At 38.8% G+C, this 24,021-nt stretch overlaps 4 protein-coding genes across 5 annotated transcripts in view; 3 read left to right on the top strand and 1 right to left on the bottom strand.

The window, feature by feature from the left end:
• Positions 1-13,234, bottom strand: part of LOC131675450 (cullin-2-like) — a 673,085-nt gene extending 659,851 nt beyond the window's left edge. Inside the window, exon 1 of the mRNA XM_058954430.1 lies at positions 13,110-13,234. The gene's annotated coding sequence lies outside the window, so the exon portion shown is untranslated. The remainder of the gene's footprint in view (positions 1-13,109) is intronic.
• On the top strand, positions 11,258-14,866 carry LOC131675431 (uncharacterized). Of its 2 annotated transcripts, XM_058954410.1 has the most exons (7): positions 11,258-11,339; positions 11,463-11,602; positions 11,799-11,857; positions 13,187-13,304; positions 13,375-13,494; positions 13,582-13,674; positions 14,009-14,866. In XM_058954410.1, the coding sequence occupies exons 4-7, from the start codon at positions 13,236-13,238 to the stop codon at positions 14,219-14,221; spliced, it is 495 nt and encodes a 164-aa protein (XP_058810393.1). In that variant the 5' UTR covers positions 11,258-11,339; positions 11,463-11,602; positions 11,799-11,857; positions 13,187-13,235; the 3' UTR covers positions 14,222-14,866. The 2 variants fall into 2 exon arrangements, with proteins under 2 accessions (XP_058810393.1, XP_058810392.1); XM_058954409.1 differs by lacking the exons at positions 11,258-11,339; positions 11,463-11,602; positions 11,799-11,857 and having other exon boundaries at positions 13,164-13,304.
• A 4,591-nt stretch (positions 14,867-19,457) lies between these two features.
• On the top strand, positions 19,458-22,038 carry LOC131675429 (origin recognition complex subunit 4). The gene is made up of 5 exons (XM_058954406.1): positions 19,458-20,010; positions 20,103-20,429; positions 20,510-21,001; positions 21,069-21,221; positions 21,296-22,038. Exons 1-5 carry the CDS (start codon positions 19,795-19,797, stop codon positions 21,455-21,457), a joined length of 1,350 nt encoding a protein of 449 aa, XP_058810389.1. The 5' UTR covers positions 19,458-19,794; the 3' UTR covers positions 21,458-22,038.
• Positions 22,039-23,001: 963 nt separating this feature from the next.
• On the top strand, positions 23,002-23,799 carry LOC131675443 (uncharacterized). Its single transcript, XM_058954424.1, has one exon. It carries the CDS (start codon positions 23,002-23,004, stop codon positions 23,797-23,799), a length of 798 nt encoding a protein of 265 aa, XP_058810407.1.
• Positions 23,800-24,021: the final 222 nt, after the last annotated feature.

Raw genomic sequence — 24,021 nt, 5'->3', positions numbered from 1 at the left:
AACATAGATGATGCACATAGTGCACCATATGGCCAGCCGCGAGGCTCACTTTGTGCAAAAATCTTTTGTCAAAGCGGCGGACAGTAATTATCTTCCCCAATAGAGAACGGAGACTTCTCAAACAAACAATTCGTTGTTTTTGGGAAAGGACGTCGTAAACTTCTCTTTCCTGTACGGGCATATGCAAATGCAAATGCTGAAGTACAAAATGCGTCACCGATTGCCCTCGACAAGCAACTAATGCTAGTCGACCCGAAGTGAAGCAATGTGTATTCGAACGAAGACTTGCAATCACAAGTGCGGGTGTGTGTACCTTCACGTGGTGGGGCTGAAAACGCTGTTTTAGTAAAGAAACAGTAGGCAAAACACACAACGCTTGCCCCTAGGGCAAAATGCCAATCGGCCAAACAAAAGAAATAACACGGACCATGACAACACGTGGTGAGGTGCGGCCTGTAAACGCCCAAACATTCAACGCGGAGTCTACCACACTCCAAGAGCTCAACTCGAGCCCAAAAAAGCCAAAATCCGAGATTCACTTGAGGGTAAATCTCTCGGGATTGTGGTACCCCGCGCCCTCTTAGAGGACGGAAGACTGCTCCGGGAGCTAGTTGCAGAGGACCAATGGTCCCGGCAATCTGAATTTAATTCGGGTAGATAAGAAATTACTCCCTATCGACTGGCAATCGGTAGGTGCCACTATTGTGGGTAAAGAGTCGCGGCCGTGGTCATAGCAGCCACCCAAAGTTCTTTGCCTCTAGCTCCGGGAGTAAGGCCCGACACCTTTGAGTGAGAAAACACAATTTGAACGCTAATTTCGAACGCTAAAGCACCTGCTTTGAGCCTGGATCTCGGAAATTGATTCGAATGAGTGGCATGACTGGCACGAATATTTAAAACTGCCTAGGGAGTCGCCTTGTCGGCTAGGCGAGACTCCGCCCCTGACCCAAGTCAGAAAATATTAATCGAAAGAGCAGAGATCAATATCAGCGAGTCATAAAAGTCTTCCATAGAAAGCGAAATCCGAAACTCAGGCAATAAATCAGGACACAACCTTTTCGAATAACGGACATCCACCAGCGTGAGCGGGGATGACCGAAACACAATGGGAAGACGTGCCTCGGTACGTCGAAGCGATGGACCTGTGAGTCGTGGGAGAAATGCCTTAATACAGGTACGCAGGGTGGGATATATTTTGAACGCGAGCCCAGGAGGGGAGGCTTAGCTGGTTGATCGTCTTAAGAATTTCCTCTGGGTGTCTTGGCTGAGTCTCTCTTCTGACATCCCAATTTGGGTTGGCCTCTGCGGGATAGTGGTACTAGGTCAAGCAAATCTCGTAAGATTTGTATGCCGCGTGCTTCCGACGCGGTAGACGTTGGGGCAACTAGAGTCCCGTCGCGCCCAAACCGAGGGTCAAGCCTTTAGTTCCTCTCTCCTTGAGCGTTGAACCGTGAAAAGATCGGTACTCCTTTCGAGGAGTTCGCCGCCTTAGATCAAAAAGGTTCCGACTCGCTGTGTGCGTCAGGGATGTCGTAGCAAACTTGACTTCCGGATCTCCAATGTGTTTGAAAGCGACGGAGTGAAAGACAGTGGGCTATGCCAACCTATTGGCGCCCAGAGAGAGGGGTGGTAATGTTTGATTACGCTGCACCACCCTCAAAGCAGAAAAGTGTGATCAACACACATACACTATTCACTCGCTGGATAGAGTTGAAGCCGATACGAGCAGCTAATGGCAAAAGCGTGGCCCGAGCTTTCGAAGAACTAATACTATTTCGGTGGGAGACCCCTGACTACCTATTGACCGACAATGGCAAGGAGTACGCCAACAAATACGTGGATACCATGTTGCAAGAATATGGTATCAAACACGTTACCACCGTGCCATACCATCCGCAAGCTAATCCCGTCGAACGCACGAACCCAACATTGAAAACTATGATCGCGACTTTTATCAATGATAATCATAGAGATTGGGACCAGCATTTGAATGAATTCCGCTACGCGATAAACACGGCAGTGCAATCGACCACACGAACGTCACCAGCCTTTCTAAACTTCGGACGACAACCAAGACCTCCCAAAAGCTTACGGCGGAAGGTAGAGTCCACCGAAAATAAAGTAGCGTCAGATCCGAATGAATGGGTGAACCGACTGAGGAAACTGGACGACCTTCGCGAAACGATTCAAGACCGACTGGACCAAGCTCACGACCGAATAGCTGACTGTTATAATAAAGGTTGGAGGTTGGCATGGTACAAAGTAGGAGACCTAGTATGGAAGAAAGCTCATCATTTGTCTAGTGCGACCAACCAATTTTCGGCAAAACTAGCCGGGAAATTCGAGGGACCATTTCGGATAAAGAAACAACTATCAGATAATGTATACGTCATCGAAAATACATCTGGCAAGGAAATAGGGAAAACGTAGGGAACAAACCACGTCACGCAGTTGAAACCGTATAAAGTAGGAAAACCCGATCAATATTAAATTATCTGTCGAATGACCAACGCGTAACTGGGGCCGTAGAAAATAAGCAAGATAAGACCACGCCCTGAATACCGAACTAAATTATGAACTAGAAAGGACAAGCCTTTCTAGTTTTAGAATATGGGGGGGGGGGGAATGCAGGTCGCGTAACAAACTAATGAACTAACCAAACTAACATCGCACGACTGGTGCTAGTTGATGACTTTGACTAACAGACCTCCCCTATTGACCGAAAATTCGGACCTTACAATTTACAGACTCAACGATGCCTCCCAAATTTGGGACCCGCACACGACGGCCCTCACACCATCGACCGGATCGGGAGTTCCAGCCAACGGAGGCCGCTTCACTGCCAGAAATAATCACCCTATCCTCATCAGATGAAGAAGAAAAGGTGTCGGAGACCCCCGAGGCCCAGAGAACTACACCCCCTTCTCCCTCCTTCTCGATCTCCTCCTATATAATGGAGATAGAGGAGAAGATCCTAAAAGAGAAGGCCCGCCTCGGAGAAGATCAGCGACCACCCTCAAGTCTGCAAGACCGACTAACCCTGGCCGCGAAAAGGGTGGCGGTCCTGGTTCCCCCGGAGGAACAAACCACGAACGACCAGAAGATACTACATCTGGCAGGTCTTATCGAAAAAACGAACGAAAAACCTGGAGAAAGCAGCCAGAACTCGGATGAATCGGGGATTGTCCTCCTAACAAAAGGAGAATGCTTGATAGTCCCACAAACAAAACCAAACCAACCAGACGAGACTCGACTCCAGAGACCAGGAGGTCATCCAGTCCCGGAGGAACGGTAGTCCTCGCCGTCCGGGAGGAAGACCTGTCTGAAGACAGTCCAAGGGAGCCGACACCAACAACAACCACTGCCGAAAACTCACCAACAAAAAACCAGCACGAGGCATCACCGCAACACCATCCACACCCGGGATGGTTACCGGTCGTGGACGCCAACCAAACACCGCGGACCGCAGATGACAGGACCACCCTAATCCGCGGAATAGAAGAAAGGAGGATTCGGGGGGAAAATGGCCGAAGAAAAAAATACAATATTAGAAGGCATCTGGAATTCAATGATCTAGTGAGCGTAGTGGATCAATCAGACGCGTCTAGCGACGAACCAGGCCCCCCAACCCGCACACCACCACCCCGAGGCATCCGATCCTGGACAAACCACGAAACCCGCCCCAGCGATACCGGAGCAAGCTTCGGAAATTTAAGACCATTCCCACAGACCCGACCGTAGACCATCCTGGCCGCAGTTGCTTCAACTGCTGGCTGCCCGGGCACAGCTACCGAACCTGCCCACGTCCGTCTGAAGACAACCGTTATTGCGTCAACTGTGGCCGGAGGGGTACAGGAGTTGAAACCTGCCCGAGATGTGCGGAGGAGTACTGGCGTCGCCAGGACATGACAGCCGCGAACCGACCAGTATATAAAATGGTACATACAGAGGCCCCACCCCCCTCCTACGAAGAGGTGGTACAGCCAGCTACCATAAACAGACCGGGGCCATCGACCGGCGCCCCATTCCACGCCCCCCTAACAATAGACGCCAACATCGTCATAACCCAAACCATAGTCGACCCCGCACTGGGACCTCTCACGAGAAAGAACAGGACATTGAGGACCGCCTGCGAGAGTTAGACAGACTCCGTCAAGCCGTGGAGGCTATGGCCGCGGCAGAACGCCGTAATTTAGAGAGGACCTGGAGAAACCACAGCTTAAACCATGGCAAAGAATCCAGTAACAACTAGATACATAATAAACCGGCCATTGGGCCTATTAATCATACCTGATTGCTTTTATTTAACCTTGCCCGACCTTCCCTAACCATCTTTTCAGGTAACCGAATTGGCAGTCGAACCAGCAAAATGCAGATCACCAGTGGACCCGCAATAACTGACGAATCACGGTGCATGTGAATGTACCGGATTAGTGGGAGGCTATGTGATGATGCGTCATCACACGAAAATTCATGTTACCTTATGTTGTCTCCGCTCCTGTTAGAAACGTGCGGCCAAATAGCTACTGCCGCATACGCCCGCCCACGCATGTCCAGATCTCGCGACCTTAGGTCCCCCGAAGTCTTCCCGATCGATGCGCACGACCCTTACGCCCGCTTACAACCCCTCGCGCACTCACGACCCGGTCCGATACTCCCCCGGGAAGCTGGAAGTCCTTAAAGATTCCAGCTGTGATCAGCTGATCGCAAGCCCCCGTTAACTGAGGCAGACCTGGCTAGACCAAAGTAGGAGCAACCGAGTGCGTGAGAGCAAGCGAGACCACCGATACGAGACCGATCGGTAATAATAATTAAGACGAACGAGCGGTAGATAGACAAGGATAGGCAAGCGACGCTAATGTATCAGCCAATCATTATCAGCTTAGAGTAGCTAGACAAAAAGAGTGAAATCGACGCTATCTTCGCAGCCAGTAGGGAAATTAGGCGCCAAGACACGACCAATGAATAAATTACGCGGGCAAGAAATACCGATATAGATGGCGCTGATACCTGGCTTGGCCACAAGCTAACCAATCATCTAACCGCTAATGGGAGGTAAGTAAGGAGAAGCGGCGCGTCGCCGAAAAACGCCGCGCCAGTACTCGTTCAACCCTGGTGCCGACCAGACGCCCCCGTTAGACTCTGGAGCGAGCCAGGCCTAAAAGCGCGAGAAATAATGGTTTGAGTAAGACTTACAATACTAATGCAAAGTAGTTTGGATAAATCAGCAAATTCAATCACCAGATCATTCACTAATTGAGTTATATCAATATATTTAATAGAATAGAAAGGATTACTAATGTATCAATCCAGGTTTATTTGAATAAATTTTTGTTGAAAAACAAAATTATATTTTACTTCAATAAGAATGGCCCATCGTACAGTACGAATACTGATGAAACTAATTAATAATAAAATTTATGAAAATTGTTAGAAAACAACTAGATAGACAGAGTCTCTATACCGGTACATTATCACTTAGAAGGTATATCATAAAAAAACCACTTACCAGAGTCATGTCTAATTTTCAGTATTGGGTGTTCTTGCCAGTCTTCGCTAATTTTTGATCTGTTAAATAAAGCTGAGTAAATTTGATGATGCTTTTGATAAGGGGGCAACATGACAATCATATCCTCACCGTCCACCCAAAAATCGGGAACACATCCCATTTCAGCAGTTTTTAATGCGTCTGCCAAAGCTTGAGCTGATGTAATGCTGTCTATCGACTTTTTATAATAAACAACAAGCCACATGCCTTGGTCTTGATGAAAAGAAAACTTGCTTGCACTCATTGTTTTTACACAGTTCATTGTCAAATCACATTAAAATAAATACGAACGACCACAGCAATTTTCAAGTATTTTTAACACACCACAGGGCCCGGCATAGAGTCACGCAGCAACCATCAGCGCATTTACTCATATACTTAGTCGATCGTTGTTGGCAGTAGTGGACAAAAGCACAGTGTGTTATTGTCGATTTTTCAAAAAAAAAAACAAATTTTCGGCTAGACGTCAAACATAAAAATTCACATCTCAGAATAAAAATCGAATGTAAGTAAACCTTATATGCATTTAATTAAAGGCATTATTCAATTCTTGTGATTAATTTTTTCTAATATTCGTTTTTCTATTATATAAAATCAGCAATAGTATAAGTTATAACAATTTTATACATACTTTACAGATTCAAAGAGAAATTGACGACGATTGCGAGTTCATCTAAAATCAAAGGACAATATCATCATATATCTTGCAGCGTTTTTGGTTAGTGTGTAAACATTTGTATGATTTCAAATCTTCATGAAATTACATATTTCTTAGTTCATAACCTACAATATTATTTTTAAAGGGAATATAATTCACGAAGCATACAACAGACTCGATCACAAGCACTGTTCCTATCTTCTGCTGACTGTGTGGTAAGTTTAATATTTTATAACAACATAATCTTTAATATAATTCATTGTTATACGCTTTATATTCACGAATCTCTGGGTATTTACGTATAATAAATTAATCGTCTACGGTCGTATTTAACTTTGCGCATTTACATTTTAATCTGAATAAATGATTCCGCGTCGATTATGACAATTAATAACGAAATATCGTCTGAGTAGCAGATATATGCATATTCGTCGGACACTGGCATAATCGTGAAACGACTCCCCCCCCCCCTTCCTCGACCATTGCGAGTGAAAAATGCAAGAGAAAAAAGTGAAAGAATAATAAATCATTAACGGTGCAGATAACGTATTACTAGAGTTCTCCACCATGCGTCTCTCTCTTTCCCTCTACCGCATTCTGTTTACTCTATGTCTTTCCATCTCCACCGCTTTCTCACACGCGTTCTCTCTTCCCATCCCGCCTCGCTCTCTCTCTCTCTCTCTCTCTCTCTCTCTCTCTCTCTCTCTCTCTCTCTCTCTCTCTCTGTCCATATGTATAGTGTCATAGTAGTATCCGTGTGTATACACACTCTCCGCTTCGTCTTGAGTACAAAAAAACACTAACGCATAACACTGCACCTACACTCCTTGTTTTTTCTTTCGAATTCTGTGAAAACATAACGTTCCCTACTTTCCTTCGAATTTCAGGCTCTGGTATGAGAGACAGAATGAAAACAAAATGTGCGCTTCTCATTTTTTTTTTTGATACTAGAAAATTAATCGAGCAGTTGAGTTTGAGCAGCTAGCATCGAGTATCATTATTCTATCTCAGTTATTATTAAATATAATACTTACTACGTACTAATACTGTGTTAGTGATAATTCGTGATAATCACTTATCAAAATTCTTCAAGAAACATTGCTTCGTATCGTTGCTATCATTGCGTATAATGTCCAATAATAAAAATCTCGGCTCGTTATAATTTGTCAATAGAGAATCAAGCGGGACAAACTTTGAATTTAATAGCTGGTGAAGCTGGCACGCCAGATAGAAATAGCCATAAAAGTGGTTTTTGTGAATTCCGACGGACGACATAGGGGGTGTAAGCTACTATTGTCATTAGCTAAATAACGGAATTTACCATTGTTTTATAGAATGCCAAGTTACCGAAAAAAAATTAAAAAATATAAAATTTCAAAACAGGTTTTTATTATTTTTTTTAAATAAACTCGTTCTTACTTGCTGAATTTTCACCCAATTACATCAATTTTTTTCAAAATGCGGGCAATTATCCCGCTTACATGTTAAACCTATAAAAAAAATTAGTTAATTATTAATATTAATTAATAAAATATTAATTATTTATGGCACTATGAGTGAACAAATTCGTGTCCCACGGTTTTTGTACATTCATCGACGCAATATATTTTGAATAGTTTGAGACTCGAATAACTTTCAGCGAGACATTTGTTCATTTATCATTAAAAAGTAATCGTATAAGGTTTCAAATCGATTTAATAATTAATCACTAAGCTATTTAGAGCATTTTTACTGAAGCCGCGCAAGCCGCTCGAGTCGTATAGTATTCCTATCTCTCTGCGCGTTAAAAACGCTCTAGCGTAGTGATTATTTATCAAATCGGTCTGAAACTTTGTAGGAATCTTTCCTATTGCTAAATGAACAAATGTCTCACTGAAAGTTATTCGAGTTTCAAAATTCCTCACATATATTTTGTCAAACTCAAAATTACTTGCATATTGAAAGAAATCGATGTAATTGATTGAAAATTCAGCGAGTAAGAGCGAATTTATTCTAAAAAAATTTAAAAATCTAAATTGAAATTTTACAATTTTTAATTTTTTTTTGACTTGGCATTCTATTAAGAAATGTAAATTTTAAAAAGATATTATTTATCATTGTAAACACGATGATAAGTTTTATAATTGTTTTCCTACTTTGGGAGAGAGAGAGAGAGAGAGAGAGAGAGAGAGAGAGAGAGAGAGAGAAAGAAAGAAAGAGAAAGTCGTCAACAATCCATATACGACCGATGCTTGTTTACACAAGTTTCTATGAAATAGGAAACCGCGAAGGCTTCTCGACGTACAAAAGACGGTCGACCGCCACGTGCTTTTTAGCGAATTCGTACGATAGTCCGGTCAAATGAGGAGCGAAAAATATATTTTGAGAACATTCTTTCCATTGGAAGGAATGAATAATAGTTATTTATGTGCGAGGAGCGTACGAAAGGCGAATGCACCTGAAGAGGATGTTTATAGCGCGGGATAGTATAAGGCCAAGGCAGCGAGCGGAGCGAGCTTTCAAGCATCTTCCCCAGAAGCATTCGCCTTTCGTATGCTCCTCGTGCTTAACAAATTTTACAGTCTAGGCAGAGGACGTATGAGGGTATTTTCGTGCGGATGACACTCTATCCTCAAAGCACTTCTCATAAGCACTTTTCGGTATAGCCTTGAGCTCTTCCAGCGATGCAGTCTTTATCTCTTCAATCGTTGCAATCTCCGTCCTTTTATAGGTCTCTTTAGTTTTGGGATCAAGAAAAAGTCACATGGGGCCAAATCCGGTGAATATGGTGGCTGAGGTATGATTGTGGTGTTGTTTATGGCCAAAAAATCTCTCACAAGCAAAGCTGAGTGAGCAGGGGCATTATCGTGATGCAAAAGCCATGAATTGTTTTTCCACAATTCTGGGCGTTTTCTTCGTATTGCTTCTCGTAAACGGCGCATAACTTCAAGATAAAACTGTTTATTGACCGTACGTTCATATGGTAAGAACTCCTGATGCACCACGCCATGGTAATCGAAGAAAACAGTGAGCAAAACTTTAACATTTGATCGAACATGGCGTGCTTTTTTCGGTCTTGGCTCATCTGGGCTCTTCGATTGGGACGATTGGACTTTGGTTTCGATATCATAACCATATACCCATGATTCCTCACCAGTTATGACCCTTTTGAGTAAATCTGGGTCGTCGTTGACGTCATTCAACAGTTCTTGAGCGATGCTCATGCGACGGTTCTTTTGGTCAAAATTTAGCAATTTCGGAACAAACTTCGCTGACACACGTCTCATGCCCAAAACGTTAGAAAAAATTTCATGGCACGAGCCAAGCGATATACCAACATCCTCAGCAACTTCTCTGATAGTGATTCGACGATTTTCCAGAACAATTTTCTTCACTGCTTGAACGTTTTCATCAGTTGTTGACGTGCTTGGGCGTCCAGAGCGAGGCTCGTCATTGGCATCTTCCCGGCCATCTTGGAAGAGTTTGTACCACTTCTAAACATTTTTTTTACTCAGAACAGTTTCACCGTATGCCACCGTCAACATTTTAAGTGTTTCGGAGCACTTTATTTTATTTTTTACACAAAATTTGATGCAAATCCTTTGATCCATATTTTTCGATAGCAAGAAATCGCCGAGCACGCAAAACACTTATAACCTTTACGCCTCTCACAACCAAACAAAAAATGCAATACACTTGAAACTTGGTACAGATGTTCGGGAAGAGTGAACCAATATAACAAAATAAAAAAATCGATAATCGAAAGTACGTTGCCCGTGAAATTTGAAAAGTCACCTTACTTTTTGAACACACCTCGTATATCACGTTTTCAAGACGTTTTCAAAACGTTTTCATCACCAAAGTCCCAAAACGTTTTAATGTTTTATCAAAATCGTTTTAAAAACGTTTTAGAAATGTTTTTGTGTTATTCGAGAACCCTGACTCCTCTACGGTTTCCGTATCCACTGAGAGATAATAACCTTGACGACTAAAAAAGGTCAACTGCACAGAAAAATAACATAGTTCAATATTGTATTTTTAAATAATATGAAAAAATGTGACACGAGCAATGATATTGACAGCCACAACTCAATGTCATTTCTCTTTTATATAAAATCGATGAAATATCAAAATATTCCACTCCACGGATTCGTGCATGAAATAAACATAAATGATTGAATATAAAAAGACAATCGATGCAACGTTGCACACGAATACTGAAATTTGTGGTAAATCTTTTACTCATTTACAGATTTTTTTGTTATTTTCATCACGGCAATCGCAAGTTTATGACAATGTACTAATTATATGCAATACCTTACCAGAAATATTTTGCTTTGCTGCTTCAACAAAAGATCAACGAACAAAGAAAAGATATTCGTGCTAAGCCAATATTACACTTCGAGTTTCGGCGCTCACGTATGTTGTTAACGAACAGGAATACAATTCGTTATATTCTCATAGAATGTTACTTGCCGGTTGACCGAGAAATTTCGCGGGAAACAGCTTGGCACGTGAACAAGTGAATCTGAGAACAAAGAACTACCGCGAACTCGTGGGCTACTCGTATCGTGTTTTCGGAGCAAGCAGTAAAGCGAGAGTGAGGTAACGCGAACAGCGAACTGGCTCGATGTTATTTGAAGGAGCGCCATCTCAACAGTATTCGTATATGCACGGTATTAACAAGTCGGGCGGGAAATTCTTATACATATAATTTTGAATTGTAACGTAACAAGGGAAGATGCCTTGTGGTTTAAATTAATTTTTTTCTAACCATTGGCCTCAATTACAAGTACGTCGTCTCTGCTATAAATTACTTGAAAATAGTGACAAACGGATATATGAATTTTCGCCGCATGCGCCACCATTTCTTCGTGACGTCACCCAGCACGCCTGTCAATTGCCGCCCAGTTCGTTTGTTAGCGGAACTGCAGTTTTAAATGGAGTATAAATTTCGTTACATTTATTAACATAAGTTTAAGTGGTTCGTAAAAGGCAAATGGATAATACAAGAATTTATTTATTTTTAATGTCTTACAAAAAACATATGAGATTGAGATTTTTTCGTGAACGAACAAACTAGGCGGCAACTGAGCGGCGTGCAAATATTTGAACAATTCTGTCCAACTGGGTAATACAAGAATTTATTTAGTGGTAATTGTTTACAGATCTAAGTTCAATGAAATTGAGTTGTGGCTGTTAATATCATTGCTCGTGTCACATTTCTTTTACATTACTTTAAGATGCAATATTGAAATAAAATATTTTACTGTGCAGTTCACCAATTGAAGTAGTCAAGGTTATTATCTCTCAGTGGATAGTGAAACCGTAAAGGAGTCAGCGTTCATACCTATCAGTTTGTCTGGTCATTACTGTGATTTGACAGGCTGTCGAGGATATTGGAGAAATTGTTACATGTACGTAGTTTTTATATTGTTCATCTATCTTTTTAGACGTTGCTCCCTTTTCTTAACAGAATAATCCTGTACAATCTTTTTAAGTACAAGATACAATGCAGTTTGTTTGTTACAGCTGTCAATATCATTGCTCGTGTCACATTTTTTTCACATTATTTGAAAATACAATATTGAAATATGTTATTTTTCTGTGCAGTTCACCTATTGTAGTCGTCAAGATTTTTATCTCTCAGTGGATAGTGAAACCATAGAGGAGTCAGCGTTCATACCTATCAGTTTGTCTGATCAGTTGCAGTTTTTATTGTATTTGTCATTATTGTTTCTATTGCCACTCGTTTCTCAAACACCATCAAGACAAATCTTATTATTGTTTCCAATGTGTAGAATACCTGGTGTGAATATCGGTCAATGCTCTTTAGAACAGTTTATTTTCATCAATTCATAGTAGAGTAAAAAATAAATGCTGTATAAATGAAGTGTACAATCTCAATCTCATATCATTTACGTAAGACATTAAAAATCAATGTATTGTGTTTATTTCACTATGCGGGCTCTACCGCCAAAAATCAACTCTTTCAATTTTTAATTGGAGACAAAATAAATTATATAGACTTATAGAGTATACTGATCTCAATATTCTTTGATTTCTACACTTTTTCCTCTACAATCAATAGATTTTGAGAGACAGGCAAAATGAGATTTTCAAGTACATAATGACAAAACTGAATATTCAACTATTTTCAACCAAACTGACAATTATTAATAGTAGCTGACTATAAATTGTATTTTATTATGGTATTTCATCATACCAATTATTATGCAAAGCCTCATTAAAAAATATCAACTAGTATTAAAGTTATGATCAAAAAGAAATGTCATATTCAGTGGGAGACATACATACCATGGACAGATTGAAAATATAAAATCTCTTTTTCATTATAACTTTAGTACTAGTTGATATTTTTTAATGAGGCTTTGTATAATAAATGGTATGATAAAATACCATAATATAATACTATTTATAGTCAGCTACTATTAATAATTGTCAATTCGGTTGAAAATAGTTGAATATTCAGTTTTGTCTTTACGTACTTGAAAATCTCATTTTGTCTGTATCTCAACATCTATTGATTGTAGAGGAAAAAGTGTAGAGATCAAAAATATTGATGACAGTGTACTCTATGAGTCTATATAATTTATTTTGTCTCAAATTAAAAATTGAAAGAGTTGATTTTTGGTGGTAAAGGCCGCGTAGGTGAATCAATACAATACATTGATTTTTAATATCTTACATACAAGATCTGAGATTACGATTTTACGCAGCATTTTGTATGAGTATATAGTTCAATAAAATTATTAGAGTAACATGATCTGATAGCTTTTTTAAGAATTGGATAAAAATTACTTCATTAAATTTTTTTGAAAATACGATATTTTTATAAAGGTTAACAATATTCAATTTTCGAAAAATCTTAAAGTTAATATAACATTGATCAAAGAGACTTACCATTTCGTAATTTTTAAAGAATATCTAACACAATTCTGGTTCCTTTGCTGCATAATGGCACTGTACAACGTAAAAAGGATCAATCCTAATGCACAAACACCAAAAACAACAAGACATAGTCGTCGGATGCGACAAGAGCTTCCAACTGATTCGGATTCAGAAGATGAATATACTCGGTGGAGGGCTGAATATGCGGTTAGTACAAGCCTTTCACCGATAAGTAATGCAACAGCAATATAACTAACATGAATTTTTTTCATTTTAGGAAGTCCAAAGAATTGAAAACAGCGACGGTATTCTTAACGAGTATTCAGCGGAAGACTTACCTGAAGTATTGTCTGATGCATCACATAGAGCCAATCATGTACACGAACATTCAACTAACGTAAACGAAACATAAATATATTACAACTAATATGTCATTTTATAAATTGTTCCTATTCCTATATTTTTGGTTTAATTTTTTTTTCAGGGCTCACATTCGATGTCTGAAGATGCCCAATCATCGCATGATGAAACAGTTGGGATAGATGGATCACCAGAGGGTACAATATCTGAATTCGAGGTAAGCTGATTCATTCATTCATCATAGTTTTAAGTGAGCCATGAGTCGATACCATTTTTGTTACCCATGGCTAGCCAAATGTAGCTTTTGTTTTTTCGCAAAATTCATATTAAAAGTTATATATTCCTCAAACAGACTCAACGATTTTCCATTTTGAGTAACTTTTGATGTTTTTTTTTACTTGTGTAGCATAACGTGTACTTACATACTTTATGAAAATAATGTAGAACAAAGTTGAAAAGAAAACATCATTGTTGATTAAGTTTTCCCACGACTCGAAAAATATATTTTCTCGAATAATATATCTAGATTAAAAATTGAATATGTGTTAAAGGAGGCAAGAATAAATTTGCGAGATCTATTACTTAACCACTTAGACGATAAGTACGCTACTGAGGAAGACCTCTTCGATTATCAGGAAATAATTGATGATCTCTCGTTGCCAAACGACGGTCCTGGGAACAGACTGCGTCAAATATTAGTCGATGAGGACGCGAATGATGTTATGAACGCGCGAGTGAATGTATCGAAAGTCGAAATTTTATGATCAGTTTTTAAGTTCTCTACGGTTTACAATTTACCGCAATCGGCGATTGCTCACTTATTTAAAATGTTGAACATATTTTTCGATATAGCTGAGTTTCCTGAATCTCGATATCTAATCGATAAAATTTTCAATTGTGACACTGATGTCGATTATTATACATTATGTCCTCGTTGTAAAGATTTCGTGGAAAGATTCGATAGCGAACAAGACCGACTTGCTGTTTGTCGTACATGTGGTTTACAATTTTCTTTAAAAGATCCTACATACACAGACTTTTTTTGTTTTATTGATCCAGAATGGGAGATAGCTTAATATCATAAAGATAATTGGTCTCATTTCGAGTCTGCTGTTAGAGCCCGATCACGCGATAACGACGATATCAATGAATTTCATAGCGGACTCGTTTCTAAAAAATTGCGACAGTGGTTACCATATCACAAAAAAGATCGATTCGTAACTGTTATGTTCAATAGTGATGCTTCACCGGTATTTGAAAGTTCTGCTGTTACGCCAATTCAAATAGAGATTATGGAACTGCCATATAAAATAAGAAATTTGCACCCCATTGTTTGTGGTTTATATTTTGGAAAGACAAAAATTGACATGAACATATGTTTTGAGCCATTCGTATGTAAAATGAATGTATTCGCGGATGAAAGAATTCAATGTAGTGTTAATGGTACTGTTTACACTGTATACTTATACGCAATATGCTGTTGCGTCAATGCAGTAACCCGCGCTTCAATGCAAGGACTCAACCAATTTAACGGCTACTTTGGATGTAATTGGTGTTTGCACCCAGGGTATTATATTGCTGTAGGTAGAGGCGGAAGTGTCAAATATGTAGTAGTAAATGACGAAATACCTGATAGAACTGACGCAGATACTCGTGAACACATGAGACAGGCTGTTGAGTCGGAAGATACCGTATTTGGCGTTAACAATTAATCAATACTGATATTTTTGACGTATTTCAATATTATATTTGGCTTTGTTCCTGATCCATTGCATTGCATCGATTTAGGAATCGGAAAACAGAGTGTTAAATATCTTGTAGATGTTAGACATTTACCTTGTTCGTTGACTAACGCGGAAATCGAAGCAATAGATAATCTTCTTCGAGCCTTTCTGCTGCCTTCAACATTGGTTCGTAATTCTCGCTCTATAAGGGATCGAAAATTTTGGAAGGGGAAAGAATATCAAAATTGGCTTTTGTTTTATAGTACAGCTGTTCTTTTAACGATACTCCGAATACGAGTTTATGTTATACTTTGGTGTCATTTGATAAGAGCTTATTATATTTTATTGCAAGAAAATATTACAAGATATGAATTACGCGAGGCACATCGTTTACTAACAATTTTTGTATCGCTGTATGAATTTTTTTATGGAAGATCTGCGATGACTTTCAACATTCATCAGCTACTTCACATTGTACAAAGCATGATAAATTTTGGTTCCTTGTATCAGCATTCTGGGTATAGCTTTGTGCATGGGAATGGACTAATTGTAAAACAGGTACAAGCTGCGAAAGGTGTTTTAAGCCAGCTATGTAGAAATGTTGTTCTGCGAAAAAGCCAGTTACTTTTGAAAAATTTCTTGGTGGAAAGAGATCCACATTGTAGTGCTCTTTCATATATTCAATGCTTAGAGAAAATGCTTGTGCAAAAGTGCTAAAAACTAACGTTGGAAGGTATTTTGGAGCACCTGCTCGGCCACCAGTTGACATGATTAGGGAATTTAATTTATCTGACACAGCCGTGATTTATCTTAAGTTAGTCAGAAACGAATGTACTTACTTGTCTTGCAGGGCAATGCGTTTGCTATCTGATAATTCTTTTGCAAAGACAAGCGATAACAAATATATACATATTTATTGTTTTATCATCGATGAAATGCACGGTCAGGAATATACTGTATGTAAGAACATTGATGTTGACTATATTGCTGATATTGAAACCTACGTACCAAACTTCCAAATGAAAAGAATACTTGTTATCGAAGAAAAATTGCGAGTAATAAATACTAGCACCATTAATAAAATATGTGTTTACGTGGATTGTGGCAATGAATCTTACATTTGTGCAGTTCCGAATGTATACTCATACTAAAGGTGTATTTTACAAATCTGCATGAATCTTTTCAACATTGTAAAAATTTTATTTGGATGAAATTGTAAATAAATGAAAATATTGTATTATAATTCTCACAATAAAATACAATTCTATATTCAATTTAAATCAAATATTATTGATTCTAATATAAGTTATTTGTTAAAGGGAGTATTTACAAGCTGCTTTCCTCGGTGGAAATGGTAAAAAAAACGTCATCAAGTTGTTGTGAAAATACATTGTATTTTATGTTTTCTAAAATACGTTATTGCTGGCCCGTGAAATTCGACAGGAAATGACGTCCACTTAATGACGTCATTCTTCTGCTAATAAAATTTAAAAAAACGTTTTATAAAATGACGTCTTTTATGGGAAAAAAGCAGTAAAACGGTTTTATAAAATGACGTGATTTTGCGACAATAACAGCAAAAATGTTTTTCAAAAAGACGTCATTTTTCAAGAAATTAACCAAAAACGATTTATCCGTTGACGTCATTTTCAAAGACAGCGGTATTGAGTTTTATAAACTGACGTCATTTTCTGGACAAAAACCTACCGACAAAAGTTTTTAAAAAATGACGTCATTTTTTGGGGGAAGTTCAGAAAAAGGGTTTATAAAAAAGACGTCCTTTTCGAAGACAGGGCTGTATAGAGTTGTATGAACTGACGTCATTTTTTTGACAAAAACCCACCGACAAAAGTTTTTATAAAATGACGTCATTTTTCAGAGGGAAAGTGATGAAAAAAACTTTTTATAAATGACGTCATAAGTGTTCCAATTTATGACATCAAATCACGTCATTTTTGACGTCATTAAAAGACGTCAGAAAAATACGTCATTATTTTCAATAGGGATAACTTTCTTGATTTTAGTGTTACATTCTACCGGTTACCCCAATGACACAAAAACGTTTTAAAAACGTTTCAAAAACGTTTTCTGGAAAACTTTTAAACGTTGATGACTTTTAGTGAAAAAAACGTGATTAAAACGTTTTTAAAACGTAATATATGTCCGTGCGTAATACGTTTTGAATACGTTTTACAAACGTTTTAAAAACGTTTTTTTTAAAAATTTATACAATAGACCGGTATCACAATACGTTTTGAAAACGTTTTAAAACGGGTGTCACAACGAATTATAGAAATATTTATACAATAGGCCAGTATCACAATACGTTTTAAAAACGTATTCAAAACGTTTTTAAAATGTTTTCAAAACGTATCGTGATACCAGCCTACTGTATAAATTTTTCTAAAAAACAGTTTAATAACGTTTTCAAAAACATTTTCGAAACATTTTTAAATCGTTTTCAAAACGTGTTCTAATAGTTCATTATATAAGTTTTTCTGGAAAACGTTTTAAAAACGTTTTTGAAACGTATTTTGATACCAGCCTATTATAAAAAATTTTCGATAAAACGTTGTGACACCTGTCTTAAACATTTTTAAAACATTTTTGAAGCGTTTTGAAAACGTTCTACTTGCGGACATATATTACGTTTTAAAAACGTTTTAAAAACGTTTTTTTCACTAAAAGTCATCAACGTTTAAAAGCTTACCAGAAAACGTTTTTAAGACGTTTTTAAAACGTTTTGTGCTAATCGGGTATATATTATTTTGCTCTCCTCTCATGTCGACCCCTTACTCCAGCGTACAAAGGTAGTGGACAGTTATAAAAAATATCATTCGAAATAACTCTAATTCAATCCAACCCTGAAAAAGTGATCATTATTTTAATTGAACCCTTTTATTTGTCTCAAAAAGAATTAAAAACTATGTACATTTTTTGGTTTTTTGCAACTTCGACATTTTTAGCAATACTTAATATTATTGCAAAACAATAAGACAAAACGATTGTACGCTTGCTCCTTTTAATTGATCCCTTCTTATTTTTTTAAAATTATTAATTGCAACGATTGCCGAAAATCGTCTCGACTCGCGTAGGACTAAGCGGCGGAGCGTAGCAGCCGCGATCGGTTTGAGAGAGAGAGGGCGCATAGGGGCAATGACCGGGAGGGGAAGGTTTGCTAGCCAGTATGACTGTGACCTTCAGTCCGGCAGCATCATAGCGTGTGAGCATTGAGCGAAGATAGTGTTTACCCTTTTCGAGAGAGATCCAGGGAGACGAGTATATTACTAGTGAGTGCGGAGGCGGAAGAGCATATTGCACAACGTGTGCATTATTAGCCGGAGGTAATAATCGGCGCGGCAAGACAAATCCTCGCACTGTGTAACGTGCGTGGCTCCGATACCTGCCGGAACAGTTACGAGTGGAGTGCCGAGTGCGCGCATTGTTCAACGTGCGCGACCTCGGCAGCTACGAGAGTACGCCCAACAGCCTCAGCAACACCTCCCGCAGCGAATAGAGTGACCGCAGCAGCATCAGCAGCAGTGAGTCACCCATCTGCGGCAGCGGAGAAATAGGCGCAGAGGCGTCAACAGCAACGAGCGAATCGGGTACGGTTGGCCACCGTATCCCCAACAACTCCGCGGTAGGTGCACCATATTGTTAATTGTTGTTAGCGTGCGATCCCGCATAGCGAGTGCGGCGATATTGTCAAGAGCGTGCGAGCGGTTAGTTCGCGGCGATCGCGATTTTCTTTCTCTCTCTCCCCACGATTATATTGTCGGGTGAATCAGCGTGCGTCAGTCTCTCGGCAAATCCCTCCCGTGTATTGGATTAAATTCAATAAAGTGGTTAGTGGTTATTCTTACTAAGATATTGTTTTGACTTTCCTTTGTCCGAGCCGTGTTATTGTTTACGTTCAATTCGAACGCGCCGGTAAAATAGCACGAATCACATAGGTATCGTGAGAAGCGACTTGCCAACCGAGTTATCAGCAGCGGCCTAAGCAAGCACATCAGCGCCTCCAAGCGGAGAGTTCGAGAACCCAACTCCGATTGGTAAGGGAACTCTGCGCAGGCGCACTCCCGGACAAGGTGAATTAACGTGCTTACGGCACGTAGCTAACACGGCGTCGTTTGACCGAACTAATAGACACGTTTAATAGGTTCAAGGTGAAACGGCGGCCTGTTACATAATATATACGTCAAAAACAACAATCAAATTTTATTGTATGTTCTTATTAGAGATCAGTTAACGCGTATGCGTTTCAAACTGGCTCACTTTTTGTTACGGCACCCGTATAAGTTGTGTCTCCTTCTCTATTACTTACTCCTTAGTTTAAAGTTAATGTTTGCTTAAAAAAAATATTTTTATGTTTTTCTTTAGGAAACATAATGCGAGCAAATTATTTGGCTACCATAAGTGAACGGAGCAAATTCGACACTAATGAAAAATGTTTTTTTTTATTAGATTAGACTAGATTAGAAATCTAGAATTAAATTTCAAAAATGTTAAAAGTATAAAATGGATAACCTAGGATTAAAATTTGATTGATGAATATTTAATTAAGATAACTTATAATATATTTATATAATGTTTAGGATTATAATTTTACAATGAGTAAGAAAGATAATACATTATATTACTTCCATGATAATCAAATTCTCTTAACAAGAAAATATCTGAAAAATAAAATTATATGTGATAAAACTAAATATGAACATTATATTCAAGAGCGACTTCAAATACTTGATTTAATTAAATGCACTATTGATATGGGAGAAAGTAATTCTATTTTATTAATTGGTCCAAGAGGTTGTGGAAAAACTGCTGTAAGATTTTGTTTTATTTCAATATAGCAAAAAAAACAGGAATAATTATTTGATAAATTATTCATTAATATTTTATTCATTAATATTTTCAGCTTATTAATAGTGTACTAAAAGAAGTATTAGACATTAAAAACTTTGAAGAAAATATTATAGTTGTCAAACTTCATGGTTTAGTTCATACCGATGATCGATTGGCTCTAAAAGATGTTATTAGACAAATGCAATTGGAAAATGTATTTAGTGATATAGATTTTGGTACATTTGCTGAAAATTTGAGTTTTCTTATAGAAAGTTTAAAGTCAGGAAACAGAAAATGTTCAAAACCAATCATTTTTATTCTTGATGAGTTTGATTTATTCTGTGTGCATCATAATCAAACTTTATTATACAACCTTTTTGATGTTGCACAATCAGATAGAGTAAGAGTGAAATTTTTAATAGCTTATAGTTTTAAATGATATGAAAACGTGAGATTTGTATCAAACATATAATGTTTCAGGCTCCTATATGTGTAATTGGAATAACTTGCAGATTAGATGTAATAGAATTGCTAGAGAAAAGAGTAAAGTCAAGATTTTCTCATCGACAAATTTTTTTGTATCCTGGTAATATTTCTAGTTTGAAATCATCTGCATTTGAAAATCGTTTAGAGCTTTTTCAAGATCTTCTTAGCTTACCCCTTGATGAAAATATTAGTAAAATAAGTCAGACAAATAAAATTGATAACATGGGTTCCAAGTTTCAAACTCAATGGAATAAGCAGATTGATAATTTAAGAAATAATATAAACATTGTTAATCTTTTAAAACAAATGCATTGTTCTGATAGATCTGAAAAAAAATTCAGAAATTTTTTGGCCATAGTTGTTTCTATTCTTGTGACAGTCCAGCAAGTATTTCATGTTGATGATTTTATTTATGCAAGTAAAATCTTTTCAAGAAATGAAAAAGTTTTAATATTGCAAGGTTTATCTATTCTGGAAATGTGTTTGGTATTAATTATTAATTATTGTAAGGAACTTTGTAAAGAAAAATAATTATATATTATTGTATTTAAAGGTTATAGCTATGAAACATGAAACAGAAATCTATAATAATGGACTCATGAACTTCGAAAAGATCTGGAGTAGATATTTAAAATTTGGTAGTCGAAATTCCTCAATCGAATCTGTACAACGACCTGTTGTGATTAAAGCATTTGAACACATCAAAGTAAGATTGAAAATATTTTCAATTTTACTCCATATTAATAGTTATTCATTTTACATTAAATTATAATTTTTTAGGCTCTGGAATTGATTGTATCAGTTGGATTAAATCAAAGAAATGAAAAAGAATATCAATCTTATAAATTTACATTGACATCTCAACAAGTTATGGAAGCAGTAAAAAATTACAATGGTTTACCTACTGATGTAACACAGTGGGCAGATAGTAGTATATTATGAAAGATAATATACTACATTACGATAAAAGTGCGGAAAAGTAGATTCTTGTCTCGTGTAGCGAGGGTGGAAAGATACACGAGACGAGAAACTCTTTCCCGAACATGTGCCGTACCGCATTTTTTTATACGAAGTGTGGAAAGTACGATTTTCAACGCATGTTTTCTGCCGAGCGTGCGGGAAAGACACACTTTGCGCACGGAGTATCGAAAAAGTAATTAAATAAGTTCATTGTTAGGATATTTCTAGGAGCTATATGCCACATGATATACTTTGGAATATAGAAATTCACGCTAAAGTCTGAATCACGAGTGTATTTACAGATGAGTCTAAATAAAAATATGCTGTTAATATCAGTCAAAAAATTATTTAGAATTAATGTCTCATTTAATTATTTCATCTTGAAAATTTATTACATTTATTTATTGTAATAACTTATGGTATTAGATATACCTATGTATAAGATGCATCTGTTTTCAGAGTTAAAATTGAGATATATGTATGAGAGGTACTGAAACTACTTTCTTCAAATGTAAATGAAGTTTTTTAGGATACATAAGTTATGAATATCTATTCTTTTTAAGTTTGAGCATGTACAAACTATATTTTAAGATATTATATTGGACATAAATTATACAAGAATTATTCATATTAAGAATAAACTAAGAATATATAAGGAAATCCACGGAACCTTTAAGTTTGATACTTGACTTTTCATCTAGAAAAAAATTTTTTTAATAGATATAAAGTATGTAGACTTTAGGTTTTTATGCCATACTAGTTAATTTAATGATATTCATTTGTCCAAAAATGATTTGTTATGTTTCAAAATCTTTAAAAAAAATGATTAAGAAATCTCTAGGTTTTCAAGTGATACTTTGAATTTTTTTCGACTTTTGCTTATAACTGTGGTGTCCCACGCGAGGTCGCTACTGACACCACTCGGACGCCTGTGCCTTCAGCAGTGCTAACATCCACGCAGCGGGGAAATGGCTGTGGTGGCGCTCAGGTGCTGGAGGAGAAGACAGAAGCTCATGAGGCTGATCGGAGCAAACCTTCCCTTCTCCTTCCGGACGTCGACCAGCGAACTCTCGCTCTCGCGCACGCAGTCGGGTCGATTATTACAATTGCCTCGTGGCAATTCAGTTCTGTAATTCCGCTCGTTTTCGACTTTGATTTTGTGCTCCGTCCTGTTGGAAATCCCTAATAATAAATATTGTAATTCTACCCAGTTCACGCCTATCTTCATTTCTGTTCCAACCGCTTGAAGAATTACTAAATTGGTGACCCCGACGTGATTTTCAACTGGATAAAAAAAAAGAAAACGACAATTATCTTTCTTTTTTAAGAACCCGTAAGTACTTCTGTGAGAGCGTGACCTGAGAAGTGTACCTTCTGAGTGAGTGCCGAAAACCGCAACCACGGAGAGAACGCCGCCGGTCTCCGAGAGGCGACAGAGACAACGATCTCTCGCCGATCTGAGCACTCTGTCTCGTGACGAGAGCCCACCTATGTCGGATCCTCCTCCGCTCAACCTCTCCTCCGATATGGCCGCAGGGCCCAGCAACGCAGCTGCTAATTTGAATCCGTCAGATCCGGCAAAGGTCGAGGTTGTTCGCCACGTAGCGGTACGCACTCCGCCGTTTTTGAAAGGCAATCCTGAGGCATGGTTCATCCAATTGGAGTCGGTTTTTCAATGCCACAACATCCGTTCTGACCTTCAACGATACCATGTCGCCGTCGCGGGTCTAGACAGCGAAACCCTGCAAGATTCGCTTGACGTGCTCCAAAATCCACCGAGCACAAGTGCGTACAACCATTTGAAGGAGCAGGTCATTCGGCGTTACGGTGACACGGCAACCAAGCGCTTGCATAAGCTCTTCTCCGGACTTACCATGGCGGATCGCTCGCCGTCGCAACTGCTCCGACGTATGCGCGCTCTCGCCGGAGGAAGTGTCGGCGATGATGCCATTTGCGTACGTTGGCTGGATCTGCTTCCTACTACTATCTCCAGAATGCTGCGCGTGGTGCCCAACGCTACGCTGGACGATCAGGCCCTGACCGCTGATGAGTTGTGGGAGACGAGTCCTGACGTCTGTGCAATTCAACGGCCCGTTCCAACGCCCCCAGCACCAGAGGTTGTGCAAGCTACGCCCGACGCCATCGCGGCCGAATTAGCCGCTTTGCGAGCCATTGTTTTGCAGCTTGTAATTACGAGTGGTCGCATTCTGGATCGCCTGCCAAATGCCAGTGGCCGAGCAAGATCCCGCACACGTGCCCGCTCAACAGGCTCGAGAACTTCTGGAGCAGCTGCAGCTTCGTCGGCAAATCCGTCTTGGTGCTAATACCACCAGCGGTTCCAGGCGAACGCGGAGCGTTGCCGACCGCCATGCGGCTATCCAGCCAACAGGTCGACAAACTAGAGGCGCTGCCGCACGTTTTGGCGGTACACGGTAGCGCTTCTCTACCGCCTTCCGACGTCCGTCTGCACGTCCATGAAAGCTCGCTCGGCTGTGCCATGCTCGTCGACTCCGGATCAGTGATGACCTTGCTGCCCCGACATCTCG

This window comes from Phymastichus coffea, unplaced genomic scaffold (genome assembly GCF_024137745.1).
Source record: "Phymastichus coffea isolate CEN01 unplaced genomic scaffold, Cenicafe_Pcof_1.1 PCOF00021, whole genome shotgun sequence".
NCBI lineage: Eukaryota > Metazoa > Arthropoda > Insecta > Hymenoptera > Eulophidae > Phymastichus > Phymastichus coffea.
Note: the sequence above shows the minus strand (reverse complement) of the source record. Positions and strands in the feature narration are given on the sequence as shown.

Coding starts and splice junctions, on each gene's coding strand:
- LOC131675443 (XM_058954424.1), top strand. CDS start 23,002: ATGGCCGCAGGGCCCAGCAACGCAGCTGCTAATTTGAATCCGTCAGAT.
- LOC131675431 (XM_058954409.1), top strand. CDS start 13,164: ATGGCACTGTACAACGTAAAAAGGATCAATCCTAATGCACAAACACCA. Junction 13,305..13,374: donor GGTGGAGGGCTGAATATGCG/GTTAGTACAAGC, acceptor TTTTCATTTTAG/GAAGTCCAAAGAATTGAAAA. Junction 13,675..14,008: donor GTACAATATCTGAATTCGAG/GTAAGCTGATTC, acceptor TATGTGTTAAAG/GAGGCAAGAATAAATTTGCG.
- LOC131675429 (XM_058954406.1), top strand. CDS start 19,795: ATGAGTAAGAAAGATAATACATTATATTACTTCCATGATAATCAAATT. Junction 20,011..20,102: donor GAGGTTGTGGAAAAACTGCT/GTAAGATTTTGT, acceptor TAATATTTTCAG/CTTATTAATAGTGTACTAAA. Junction 20,430..20,509: donor ATGTTGCACAATCAGATAGA/GTAAGAGTGAAA, acceptor ATAATGTTTCAG/GCTCCTATATGTGTAATTGG.